The 13,066-nt window shown below is 38.1% G+C and overlaps 2 protein-coding genes across 2 annotated transcripts; one reads left to right on the forward strand and one right to left on the reverse strand.

Moving 5' to 3' along the window:
• Window positions 1-1,150: 1,150 nt before the first annotated feature.
• On the forward strand, window positions 1,151-6,789 carry LOC108977283 (the record flags this gene model as incomplete). Its single annotated transcript, XM_018946897.1, has 2 exons — window positions 1,151-1,238; window positions 6,342-6,789. Coding segments are annotated over 2 exons (251 nt in total), but the record flags the coding sequence as incomplete, so codon positions are not given.
• Window positions 6,790-8,340: 1,551 nt separating this feature from the next.
• Window positions 8,341-12,364, reverse strand: LOC108977292. The gene is made up of 2 exons (XM_018946909.1): window positions 10,826-12,364; window positions 8,341-10,765 (listed from the first exon to the last, which is right to left on the reverse strand). The coding sequence occupies exon 1, from the start codon at window positions 12,200-12,202 to the stop codon at window positions 11,624-11,626; it is 579 nt and encodes a 192-aa protein (XP_018802454.1). The 5' UTR covers window positions 12,203-12,364; the 3' UTR covers window positions 8,341-10,765; window positions 10,826-11,623.
• Between the last annotated feature and the right edge of the window lie 702 nt (window positions 12,365-13,066).

Genomic DNA, 13,066 nt, shown 5'->3' on the forward strand with positions numbered 1-13,066 from the left:
TGACAAATGCCTTATATTTTGAGATATAAATATAAAGCTTAGAATTTGACTTCCAGCTGAATATTATAGCACTTATCTGACTTAGRCCATGTTGACATCAAAACATGGTCTCTAAAGCCTGACATAGTGCATATGGCTTATAGTCGCCTCTTACGACAGGCATGCCGCGGGTATATTCGGTTTCCCCCCGCCCTGGAGGGGTCCCCCTACCCGCAGGGGGAAACATTATACAATAATAAACACGCCTATAATATGTTATGTATGCATATATATAGGTGAATTGATAATATCACAGTTTAAGTTGGTTAAGAATGACGCCAACCGCCCACTTAATAATGTTTTAGCCAATAGTGATACAATGGCAACCCTACATACTCTTCAAATAATGGATTTGTTAAAAACAACTAAAAGTGCGATAACTCACAAAATAAATCTGCTACCAAGATGCTATGGAAGATTTTTTTTAAGAACCGGTGTCAAAATTGGACAATGGACATATCACCAGAATCTCTCTCTACTTCAATAATATAATATGTCTCACAGATTAATTCCTATTGAATAACATTTGCGTATCTTGTTCGTATGCAACATTATTTTTTTCATGGTATAAAGTGTACCGACCTTCATCAAGATATCCCATTTTTCATATAATTTATATTTATGTGTCGAAAGTATTAAAAGTGCGATAACTGTCTAACGAAAAACATCAGAACCCTTGAATTCAACTTTAAAGATAATAACTACCATTCGACCGTATTCGGTGACCTCAATGCCTATAATTGGCTTACTTCGAAATCATCGGACTTTTTGCCACAATATATAAGATATCTTAACCAAATTCATTCCACATATTTTTTAAGTATATTGTAGAGCAGTACAGAAAATGGTTGAAACCGTGCGTGAAGCCGTATAATTATTTTCGTACTTTTAGTTGACCTTTTGATGAATGTATCGGTCAATTAATTAGCCATATTAACGAAACTAATGTCCAAATCACCATTGATAAAAACCAACTATAAAATGTGGTTTTTATATGCAAAATTTTTCAATGTAAAGTTTTGCCAACGCCTTTGATCCTTTCAGATTGTATGAGAGAAAATATTCGACTTCATTTGTTTATTGGGGCTTTAATTTCAATAATTAATTTCAGATGCGGCTTACGGACCCCATAACACGGATATCGAAAACATCTATGATATATTTGAAGAAGTTGCAAAATCATCTCCAAACAACGAAAAGTAAGTAGAACAAGAAAGGGTTAAGTTCGGATGCAACCGAACATTTTATACTCTTGAAACTTGCAATAATCAAAACCAGGGAAACATTTTAGGGTGTAAAAGCAATCATATAGAGAAAAGTCAGACGCATGTTTGAAAATCCTGATGTTAGCTATATAGGGGATATATAGGCCAAGTTTTCACTCAAATTTATCTATTTTAGGCAAAAAGATACACTGTTATGAGTAAAATACACTCTCACATTTCAACAATTTTCGGTCATAAGGTGGCATACACTAAAGATATAATTCGTGCACAGTTTTATCCCGTTATATTATTTGCTTCTTAATTTTGATTTAAAGTTGTGCTATATGGGAAACAGGCGTCCGATTTCGCTCATTTTCACAACGTGATATAGAAATATGGATGGATGGAGGATCGAGTCATGGTAGAAGTTCACGCAAGTGAGGAAAGTTCTCTGATCGCCATGCACTTGGGAGTGGCCAGAAACGATTCTTTTACATATGGCTCAAGCAGCTCACGACTTCCGGTCTTTGACCAAGTATCCTCTGGGTGGCCTAAGAACATCCGTTTGAAGGCGAGCTAAAGTGAGAAGGCGAAACATCCCTTACATATGGTTGTGCGCTGGCAAACGAATTAAGGACTATGATTTTAGGGCACCAGTTGCATGCCCGGTCCCTTGCTTGGGAAGGGGCCGCTGCCCAGATGGTTGATGTCCTCGTTAGAGTGATACCTAACATCACCGCCGTCCAAGAAATGCGATGCCAGGAGCGCAAGTTTCACTCCGGTGAATTAAAGTCTAGCCACAATCCGCATAAAAGCGAGGTTCTTCAACATATCGCTGATTTGCGCCAACGCCCCGACGGAAGAGAAGGACGATGTGACAAAAGATGCCTTCTATAAGCTCTTGGAGCGCACTTATGGGAGCTTCCCCCGCCAAGATGTCAAAATCGTGCTTGGCGATATTAATGCCAGGGTGGGCAAAGAAGGTATCTTTGGCACTACGGTCGTTAAATTCAGCCTCCACGAGGAAACATCTCCAAATGGGTTGAGGCTGATCAACTTCGCCGGGGCCCGAAATATAGTTATTTGTAGTACTAGATTCTAGCATAAGAAGATACATCAAGCTACCTGGCTGTTTCCGGATCGAAAAACCACCAACCAGAACGATCGTGTTGTGATAGACGGAGACACGTCTCCAGTGTTTTAGAGGTGCGTGCGGACTCGGACCATTATCTTGTTTCAGCCAAGACTCGCACCCGCCTCTGTGCAGCCAAAAACGTGCGCCATCAAACACAAGGAAGGTTCGACGTCGAGAAGCTGCAATCACAATGATTTCCTGCTCGTCTTGCACTCCTGCTCTCTGAGAGCACTCGTCAATAACTCGGTATGAGGGAACTGTGGGGCAGCATTTCAAACTCCTTGCGTACACCTACAACCGAAACCATTAGTTTTCGGAAAATGCAAAAGAAAAGCTGGCACGAAGAGGAGTGCCGTGTCGCAGTTGAGAGAAAACAGACTGCCCACCTCGCAACGTTATGATCGACCACAACACGTACGGTATGGGATAGATACCGAGAGTTGAAGAGGGAAGCGAGACACATTTGGAGACAGCCGAAATGCGTGAGTATCAAGAGCTTGACAAGCTGTCCCAGTCCACAAAAAGGGAGACCCCACAGTCTGCTCCAATTGCCTTTCCAATTAAGTCTCATAAACATCACGTACAATGTTCTATTGAACATACCGGCAAACAAACTGATTGGGACCATATCAGGGTGCTTTAGATCTGCAAAATCAACAACCGACCAGATATTCATCATTCGTCAAATCTTGAAAAAGACCCGTGAGGAAAAAAGAAATGACGCGCTTTATAAACTCGGCTATATGCGGTGACTACGCCAGTAAAGAAGAAGAATAAGGAATCCGCATACCAAGTTTCATCAAGATATCTTTATTTTTACGCAAAGCAAGGTTCGACGGACGGACAGACAGGCAATCAAACGGATTTCAACTTTTCTCGCCACCCTGATCGTTTATATATATATATATATAATCTTAAATCAATATCCACTAGTTTTAGCTGATACGTACAACCCAAGATTTATTAAGATATATCTATCATTCTTGCGTACAACCGTTAGGTGAGCAAAACTATAAAACTTAGTAGCAAATAGTTGCAAGAGTATAAATATTGAATTGTGGAAAATGTTTTGATTAAAACAATCTGTGTTGTAAATAACTCAACTAATATTAGGTCGAAAAAGTTTTTTCATATTTTGTCAACACATTGCATGGCACAATTCCGATTTCTTTAACGCCGCCATTTGAAGGTACCGTTGGAAAGAGCAAAAAAAATATAGTTATAGGTACCGCAAACGCTAAGTTTATGAGATATTCGACGTTAAAGTTCAAAGTTCCCCAAATTCAAACATTTCGAGAAGCTATCATACCACATTAAACACACTTTATTCACATTTTTCTCTTCAAATTAATTAAATGAAACTATAATTTTTTTTATACATTTTACACTTTTGGCAGGTTTTTTACCTAAGAAATCTTTATTTTTAAAATTACATTTTACACTCATAGTGAGCACCATTTGTATGTTCAAAGTTACGACGAAAAGGAGCGCTGCCATGTGATAATAAGGAAATTCGCTGAAATTCCTTTTTTCCCAAAAATTCCTCTATCCATGCATATGGATATGTTCTTTATTTAATTTAATAAAGAAATAAGTAATATTATATAGTAATATTATATAATAATATTATGTATATTGTCACTTAATATACAAAACAACGTATTATCAAAAATAAATGGAAATCGCTAACAGATATAATAACCAAAATTTAACCAATTTATAACGAAAACTCAATATATATTTTTGTATTTTTAACGCAGAAAGGAGTATGCTCGACTAGAAAAGAGTACTACGCGAAAGTACCTCAGTCATCCTGATACGATATAAATTTTTTTATTATTATAGAGTTTTAGTTATTTGTGTTTCTTAAATATTAATCACATATTATATATATGTGACCTGGTCTACGGAAAGGGGGCTTAGGTGTCAAAAAATCGAAAAAATCAATTTTCACTTTTTAGTTGATTCAGACGGAAGATGAGATTTTTAACAGCTGTTTCCCAGTTTTCGCACGTTAGCTCCCTTTTCGTAGACCAGGTCACATATACATACGTAGATGGAAAAAGTGTGCAACTCAATTATAACTTGAAAAATGTTGGAAAGCATTTTTTATTCTAATTAATGTATAAAAGAAGAATCACGCAAAAACAACCAAAGAAAAATCGTTAAGAATCCTACATATTTGGTGTTTAAGATGTGGCAACGCTCGTCTTGATCATAATTGTAAACAATCTAACGTTTGCAACGACGAGTGTGCTAAGTGATTTTTAAAGTAATAAATTTAGGTAAGACATTACAAAATAAAATTAAAATGTGAACTTATTTCAATATTTGGAGTTTATATTGAAATATACAGAATGAAAAAACGTGAATAAATTTAGTGAAAGATAGCTAAATACCATGTGTTATTAGTGCAAATTTTTGAACTTTTAATCGTGAATATTTTAAAAATATAAGTTATGTTTATGCTATTTTTCGATATTCCTCTTCTGGAGAAGCTCCCCTATCCGCACATACCGCATACGAAATACGAGAAGATTTTTTCGACTACCCAATATGACTGTGGTGGACAATACAGAATTTTATATTTGTTTTTCTTACCATATTTTATCTTAAACTCTGGCTCCGCAATCTGTCACACTCTTTTATTGTACGAGACGTAAGTCTACAGTCCATCACGAGACGTAAGAGTACAGTCCCAAGTTTAAAAATCAGGACAGTTATTTGAGGCACCCCGATTGGCTTCTTGTAAGCGTTTCGGGAAGTTAGAAGAAGAAGCGAAAAGTTTCAACTGAAAAACAATTCACATTTAACATAACACCAAAATTTCCCAATTCAGTCCCCATCTTGAAGGAGTAGAGCTATTGCTCTAGCCCTATCAAATATCTTAGGATTATCATAGATAAAAACATAAGCTAGACCTTGAGAACAGGACTTCTAAATCTGGAACTCCTCCATTCACCGACGGACTCATTGCGTTTGGTTATGCCAGCAGACAATAACCCTCAATGGATAACACGGTTAATATAGCATTATTTGGGTACGCAGTCATATAGGAATAGAAGGAAACGAAAAGGCAGACGAGTTGGTTCCTCGGGGACTATTCACTACTATTCAGCTCCTCCAAGGATCGTTTGAAGCAATGCACTCGATAGAAGCTCTTGGAATACTAGCAACACATAGCACCAAGCCACTTTAGGGTATCGTCTACTTTTAGGAAAAAGCTAACTTAGTAACGTCGTAGCAGTCATCACAGTATACATACTATTAAGATCCTTCCTTCAAAATATTTGAAGAGTGAACTCGGCGGAATGCAGAGTATACGCGGAGGATAATAAGACGCTGAAACATCACCTCTGCGAATGCTTCATCTTCGGGCGGAAATTTTTTTCATCAAATCCGCTGCGTTGCTAGATAAGACTTAATTTGATGACCGACCAGTTCCACGCATTTGAAATGAAATTTTGCTAATATAGTGTTTCGGGGTCTTTTATAACCATTCTTCCATATCATGCTCGGAGATCTATTACTTTTACTTGATTTCGTAAACGTCGAATACAAAATATCTTCTTTCCTTATTCCTTTGCTTATGCATTTCGCTAAGAGTACAATAATTCTAATGGAAAAAGATAGGAACGTAAAATAACATACTTCAAAAGGTCAGCGTGGACGATGGGTGCTACAAAACTTGCCATATGTGTGGTTTCCTTAATATGCATTTTAAAGTTTTTGATATACTAAAATTCTGTACACGTTTTCAAGAAGTTGTTTATTTGTGGGAGTCTCCGATATCAGACTACTATAGCATATAGGTACCATACAAATTGAATGGTCGGAATTATTTTAGCTTCGGTGCAGTCGATGTTAACGTTTTTTTCGTGTTTTTGATATCAAAATACAAAAAGAAAAAAAAAATATTGTAAAAAAACGCAAACTAACATACTTTTTATTTTGCCATCTAGGCGCTCATCACTTACATATGTTTTCCGGCATGGCTGCATATCTCGTGGCGGCGCTTGCGACAGTAGGCCCAATGACTGCTGCTACAATAGTTCGTGTCGCTGCAATCTCTGGGGCAGCAATTGTCGTTGTCAACGCATGGGACTTTTCCACAAGTGGGGCTAAGAGCCAATACATATAATAAAGATTTCAAACTACTGACAACTAATATTCGGTCAACATTAAAATCTTTAAACTAATTTATAGTATTTACTAATGCAAAGATTTCTACTATTATACAGAACTGTATATAAGAAAAATGGTTTACTGCACAAAAGAAAATACTTAAGTGGTAATATGGAAAAGCTTATAAACATCAACCCATGTAAAAAAGTACGTTGCAGAATGTTGTGCGACAAAACAACTTTTTAGCTCTAGTAAATATGACCATATATTAAATTGGTATGTAAACCCAACTAACACATGCAAAAACACAATTGTATGTATTAAATAACATAGTAGAAATATTACATATTTAAAATAACCGATTTTATTTAAAAATGCCATTGTTCGGAAATGTATTATGTTATGTAGATGTGTGTATGTATGTGTTGGGACTGTAAATTTGAGGATAGGGGATGATGACAATTTGTAAATAACATTGGTATTTTTGCGATTTTAGAAGAGAGAGGTTTGTAAGCTATTGAAAAGAAGACGCTTTCCCAACTAGATCGGAAGCCAATCGCAACCAACCTAGCTCCTTAAAAGTGTTTGTGTCTTATTCTCTTTCGATAAATTTTGCACTGCTGCACATATTTGAAAAAATTGAATAGTGAATAATTCATTTAATTCGCGTGTCAAAATTTCTAAAGCAGTTATCACTTAGCTGTGCAAAAACATGCTTTCATGAAACTTGTTACAGTATTTAGGTTGTTTAAGTTTATTTCGCCAGAATGAAAATTCACTGACGTTGCTCTAATTATCGCGGGAACCGACTCACTATATTGGTATCTCTTTGTAAGAAAAATAATAGTAGAAATATCAAAAGTCAATGCCATAATTGACTTACTAATGTGTATAAATTTTATTTCAAGGTTATGATGGACTCGTTTTTTGCGTTTCATGCACGGTATATAAAATCGCGAAAAGCGTTACTTAATACAGTAAGTAAAAAAAATGTTTGTACTTTTCAATTAACGAGTTCATATACATATATTCTGGGACGACCCTCTTTCTACGTATGATTATGTTTTACGTTTAGCTTAAGTGGTTAGGGGATAATGCATATTACATAGTTCTTATTCTTTATGTTATTTGGATTTGAGAACAACTGTTGCATTTTCAAGGACTAACAATAAGTAATAAAATCTTAAATAAATCAAGGTCTGTTTGGTGATACCTTGCTCTTCAGAAGGCTGATAGATCTTTCATCGGTTTTATTATCTAGTAACACTCTTAAATTGTCAGGACTCAGTTTAGATTTTTTATACATATACACAATAAACAGTCATTTTAAAGTTGCTGCTCTTATTTTCATGCTACTTATTTTGCTGGATGCATGTCCTTAAGAGTCTTCTGCCCAAGTGAATGCCAATTTAAGCAACATCGTTTTAATAGGCAAACACATTTTTGGTCTTGGTGAATATGAACATGTTTAAACTTTTGTTCATTTATGCTTTTTCGCAGACTATTTAATTTATTAATTGGACGGCCTTAACTTGACAAAAGCGCTAATTTTGACTTTTAATAATTAGAAAAAAAAAATACAAAATTAACAACACAAGCAAACTGATTTAGGGCGTCCACAAAAGTCGATGGCAATCCGTTATTACCAATCGGAATGACTGCTGTACATAAGATATATACATAGAATTCGGTCTAGTATACTTATCTGAGGTACATTAGCCTTATCGGTTACTTTGAGCGTAAATCCAACTTTTTTAATAAGACTCCAATTTTTTATTCAATTCGAAAGGGAATAATTTTTTAATTTTATATACAATAAAAGACCTTTATGCCAAACCTTAACGAATGACTGAGCTACTTTACGAAATATTACTGAACTATACTCTCTGTACTTGTTCTAATTTAGCAATTGTTTTTACTTGCTCTAAAGTGCCATGTTTTGCGCGAAATCGGAATAGGTTGGAATACTAATACAATTCCATGAAGGAAAGATGTCTTTGATAGTAGGAGTGTAGGCAGCTTATTGTTCTGTAAAAATACGCAGGGTTAATTTGGATAATATCCGAAAGTAAAAATTACATTAAAAGTCAGAAGAACATTACTACAGCAATACTTGATAGTTCCACAACATTTTTGGAGTAATTTTATCGTGTCTTGATGACTTTTTTGAAAGTCGTTTTTTGGACAATTAGGCCGAAATACTTTCTCTAGGTAGTATTTATGTCTGTTATTTACATCTCCCAACAACAGATATATATAACGATTATAATCGGTCACAATGATGTCCTTCGAATTGGTCGTCAATCGTTTGTGCGTAACAAACCGTGAACACACTGTGGGACGTCCACAATAATGTTTGATTTATTTGAATATAAAACTGATACAAAGGTTTGGAGACTGAAAATGTTGAGACGTGCTTGCAGCCGTGATGATGCGCCAAAAAAGGAAGATGGTGGTTCGTCAATCTGACAGCTTACTTTTGCAGAGTTGCATTTGGGGTTGCCACATCACTTTAGGGTTGCCGCATTACTTTCGGACTGTCACATTACTTTGGGGTTGCCACATCACTCCCCCCTATGCGGGAAAAGGAAAACGTACTCGACGACCAGAATTTGTTTGGTACTCTTTGTGTTGGATTGTTTGATTCGACGAGGTTTAGTAATCCTCGACGACGAAAGCTGACTTTAATCGGTCGATGGAAATGTTTACGTCCTTTTATCAGATTTTGACTTTGAAAAACTTGTCGCCACGTTCGATTACGGGAAATGGTCCCTCGTATGGTGGTTGAAGAGGTGGACGAATTGAGTCGTTGCGCTCGAAGACTGATGGTACGTGCGGTGAGTTATTTGTAGTTGGTGATGGCTTTAGTGACTGCATGCGTATGCGTAAATTTTCGACGAACTCACCTTCGTTGACATTGTGCGTATGTTTTTCGGAAAAAAATTGGCCAGGTAATCGAAGTGTATTTCCATAAACCATTTCTGCGGGTGTCACTCTTAAATCGTCTCTCCATGAGGAACGAAAACCTAGAAGGATGAGTGGGAGAACTTCGACCCAGTTGTTTGTCATGCAGCATTTTATCGCTACTTTTAATGATACGTGCCGTTGCTCGATAATCCCGTTTAATGCCTAAAAGTCTGGAAAGTTCTCGGAATAGTGTAGATTCAAACTGTCTACCTTAATCCGTTGTTACTCTACTCGGTACTCCAAATCTAGCGATCCAGTGTATGTAGAAATTGAAAGCAATGGTCTTACCTCACCTTACAAGGTGATAATGGTCCGACGATATCCATATTTATATGGTCAAATCGTTTCTCTGGTAACGTGAATGTCGACAATGGTGCCCTGTTGTGGCGCTGCACTTTAGCTCTTTGACACGGGATGCACTGCCTGGACCATAAGCGGCAATCTTTTCGGAGATTCGGCCACACGAATTTTTCTGCGATCAATTTTGTTGTTTTAGCGGCGCCGGTGTGTGCCATGTTATGTATGGAGTCGAAAGCTGTTTTAAACGAAGGAGTTAAGTACGGTCGTACTTGGCTGGTGCTAACGTCACAAGAGATGTCTATAGCGGTGCCTGGAATCGTAAAAGGTTTGATTAATAGGCGGGAATTCGAAGCTTGTAACTTTTTGAGCTCTGAGTCCACTTTTGACTCTCCGCAAGTTTAGCGAAGTCGATGGTGCTCGGAGTATGTATGGCGTCAATACGTGACATTGCATCAGCTACTACGTTTTCTCTTCCGGGGATGTACCGAATGTCTGTTGTGAATTGTGCGATAAATTCCGAGTGGTGCATTTGACGCGGAGATGCCTTTTCAAGCTTTTGCTGGTCGGTGAGGATGAAAAATTCTCTTCCTTCTAGCATATGTTGAAAATATTTCACTGCTTTGTATGCCGCTAATAGTTCACGATTGTAAGTGCTGTATCTAATTTGTGTTTCGGTAAGGCGTTCGGAATGCATCCACCGTCAAACTGAGTTGCGCACTGGGTTTTGGGTAAGCGAGTAAAGTAGCTTTGCATAAGTCATTTTTGCATTGTTGAAATGCCTCCTTTGCTTCAACTGTCCAATCAACTGGCGATGTGTCGTTTTTCTTGGCCCTTTTATGAGGTTGAGTAACGTCATTTGCCTTTCTGCGGCGCAGGGCAAAAATCTGCGGAAAAAGTTTACCATACCGAGAAAGCGTCGTAAATCACATGCTCTCAAAGGTAGGTTGAACTCATTCTTCTGGGGTCGAAATTCCACTGCTGTTTATTTTGAAACCTAAAAATTTTGCGACCGTGCAGGAATTGATTAAAATCGTGCAGGTGTAGCAGGGGGTACCTGTCAAGTTCGGTGACGATGTTTAGTCGCCTGAAATCTCTACAAGGCTTCCACTCGCCGTTTTTCTTCTTTGTCATGTGCAGCGGGCTGGCCCATGGGCGACAGATGCCTGCGTTCAGCAAAAGTTGTATCTCGGCTTTTGCGGCTTTTAACTTCTCGGGAGATAAGCGTCTCGGTTTAGAGAAGACTGGTAGTCCTTTGGTGACGATATGATGCGTGACAAAGTGTTGTGGTTTTTTGACTGAAAAGTTTTCCATCGTGATGTCTTCGAATTCCCTCAATAAATCCTGGAACGGATGATAATTTTTAGTGTAAGATAAATTGGAAACTACCTTTTTATTTGTTGATATTAAACACAGTCTGCTGGTGTTTGTGACGTTGTCGTAGATTGACCACTAAGTCGAAATGCGATAGAAAATCCGCTCCGATGATGGCTTGTGACACGTCGGCAAGGATGAAATTTCAGGAATATTGGCGACGTAGACCCAGATTGAGGAACATAGTTTTTTCGCCGTAAGTTTTTATAGTGGGCCTGTTTGCTGCGTAGAGGTAGTTGTTTTTGTCCGGGCATCTACGTTGTTGTTGCGTCGGTGGAATTACGCTGATTTCCGCTCCCGTGTCGATAAGAAAGTTCATTGCGGATTTTTTGTCTCGAAAGATTAATTTAACTTTTTTGCGCAAGGGCTACGACCCAGGCAGATGGTACCAGCACAAACCATTCGAATTGTTGTTTTGCATGCCGGAACGTGACGGAGGACGGTTTCTGCTGCGACTTCTAGGCCGACGATTTATGTTCGCCTATATTGAGGCTATCTCTTTTGAGATTTCGGCTAACTGCTGCTGGATGTCGGATTGGTTGCGTGTGGCTGTGTTTAGAGTTTCGACCGCGTGTACGTGTAGCGTGTCGCTAACCTCACATATTTTGTCCGCGAGCAGGGCAACTTTATCGAGCAGTTCGTTGCTGATAGAAATAATTAGTCGCATGTTGGAAGGTAACTGACTCATAAAAATGGACTTTAATATATTATCGTTGTCCTCGCTGCCGGGTAAACTTCGCATTTCGCGCAGGAGCTTCGATGGACGCATATCACCAAGCTCTTGTTCTTGCAGTAGCTTTTTTACACGATTTTGTTCCGAATCCGCGAATTGCGTTATTATACGTTTTTTTAGCGTGGAATACAAATCACTGTTCGGTGGATTGATAATTATGTCGCTTATTTGGTGTGGTACTTCGTTTTGTCGCTCGTTATGCCTGCTGCAATGAACTGCGACTCGACCTGTGCAATCCACAGTTGTGGCTTTGCGTGCCAGAATGGTGGGATCCTGATGGAAACTTTTGCCACTTTCACGTTGCGGGTTTGGACGTGCTCTGCCCATTGTCCCCGATGCTGCTCATTTTCTGTTACCTGTGTTGCCGCTTCTTCTTCCGTCATTTAACTTTTGTCGGGGTCACCAATATGTGGGATGTCCACAATAATGTTTGATTTATTTGAATATAAAACTGATATAAATTTTTGGAGACTGAAAATGTTGTTTGCAGCCGTGATGATGCGCCAAAAAAGGAAAATGGTGGTTCGTCAATTTGACAGCTTACTTTTGCAGAGTTTCATTTGGGGTTGCCACATCACTTTGGGGTTACCGTATTACTTTCGGGTTGCCACATTACTTTGGGGTTGCCACAACACTTTTCGTAAGCCCAAATGTTCGCTCAAAATCCGATAAATCGATGTTTTGGAGATGCTCAATTCAAACAATGTTGAAAACGTTAAAACCACTCCAAAATTTAATGTTGGCTCTTGGTTCGAAGCTCATTTTCCACCGTTAACACAAACATACTGACACTTAAAACGCAATAACTTCACTTCCAGTCAATGGAATGTTATGAAATTCCCACTGCACAATCAATAAAGATAGCAGATTCTAACGCACTAGTCGAAACATAGATGACGCCATCAGAAATCGGTTCGGTATTTGAAAAGAAAATAAATAATTTAGAAAATTTCCCAATTTCGAATCTTGCAACCTCTTGCTACAGTGTATAATAGTTTTGTTCACCCCTAAAACTAAGCGAATTAGATATAGGGTTATGTATATATAAATGATCAGGAGGACAAGAAAAGTTGAAATCCGGGTGGTTGTCTGTCAGTCTGTCATCCGTCTACGAGTTTGTAGATGATCGTAATCAGACCAATGCCACGCCCACAAGTCGCCATTAACCGACAACCTATAAAAGCCATGACA

The sequence above is a fragment of the Bactrocera latifrons genome, unplaced genomic scaffold, assembly GCF_001853355.1.
Source record: "Bactrocera latifrons isolate USDA-ARS-PBARC rearing strain unplaced genomic scaffold, ASM185335v1 scaffold_1165, whole genome shotgun sequence".
Lineage (NCBI taxonomy): Eukaryota > Metazoa > Arthropoda > Insecta > Diptera > Tephritidae > Bactrocera > Bactrocera latifrons.

Bases quoted from the DNA above. Each gene is read 5' to 3' on its own strand.
- LOC108977292 (XM_018946909.1), bottom strand. From the start codon at position 12,202: ATGGGCAGAGCACGTCCAAACCCGCAACGTGAAAGTGGCAAAAGTTTC.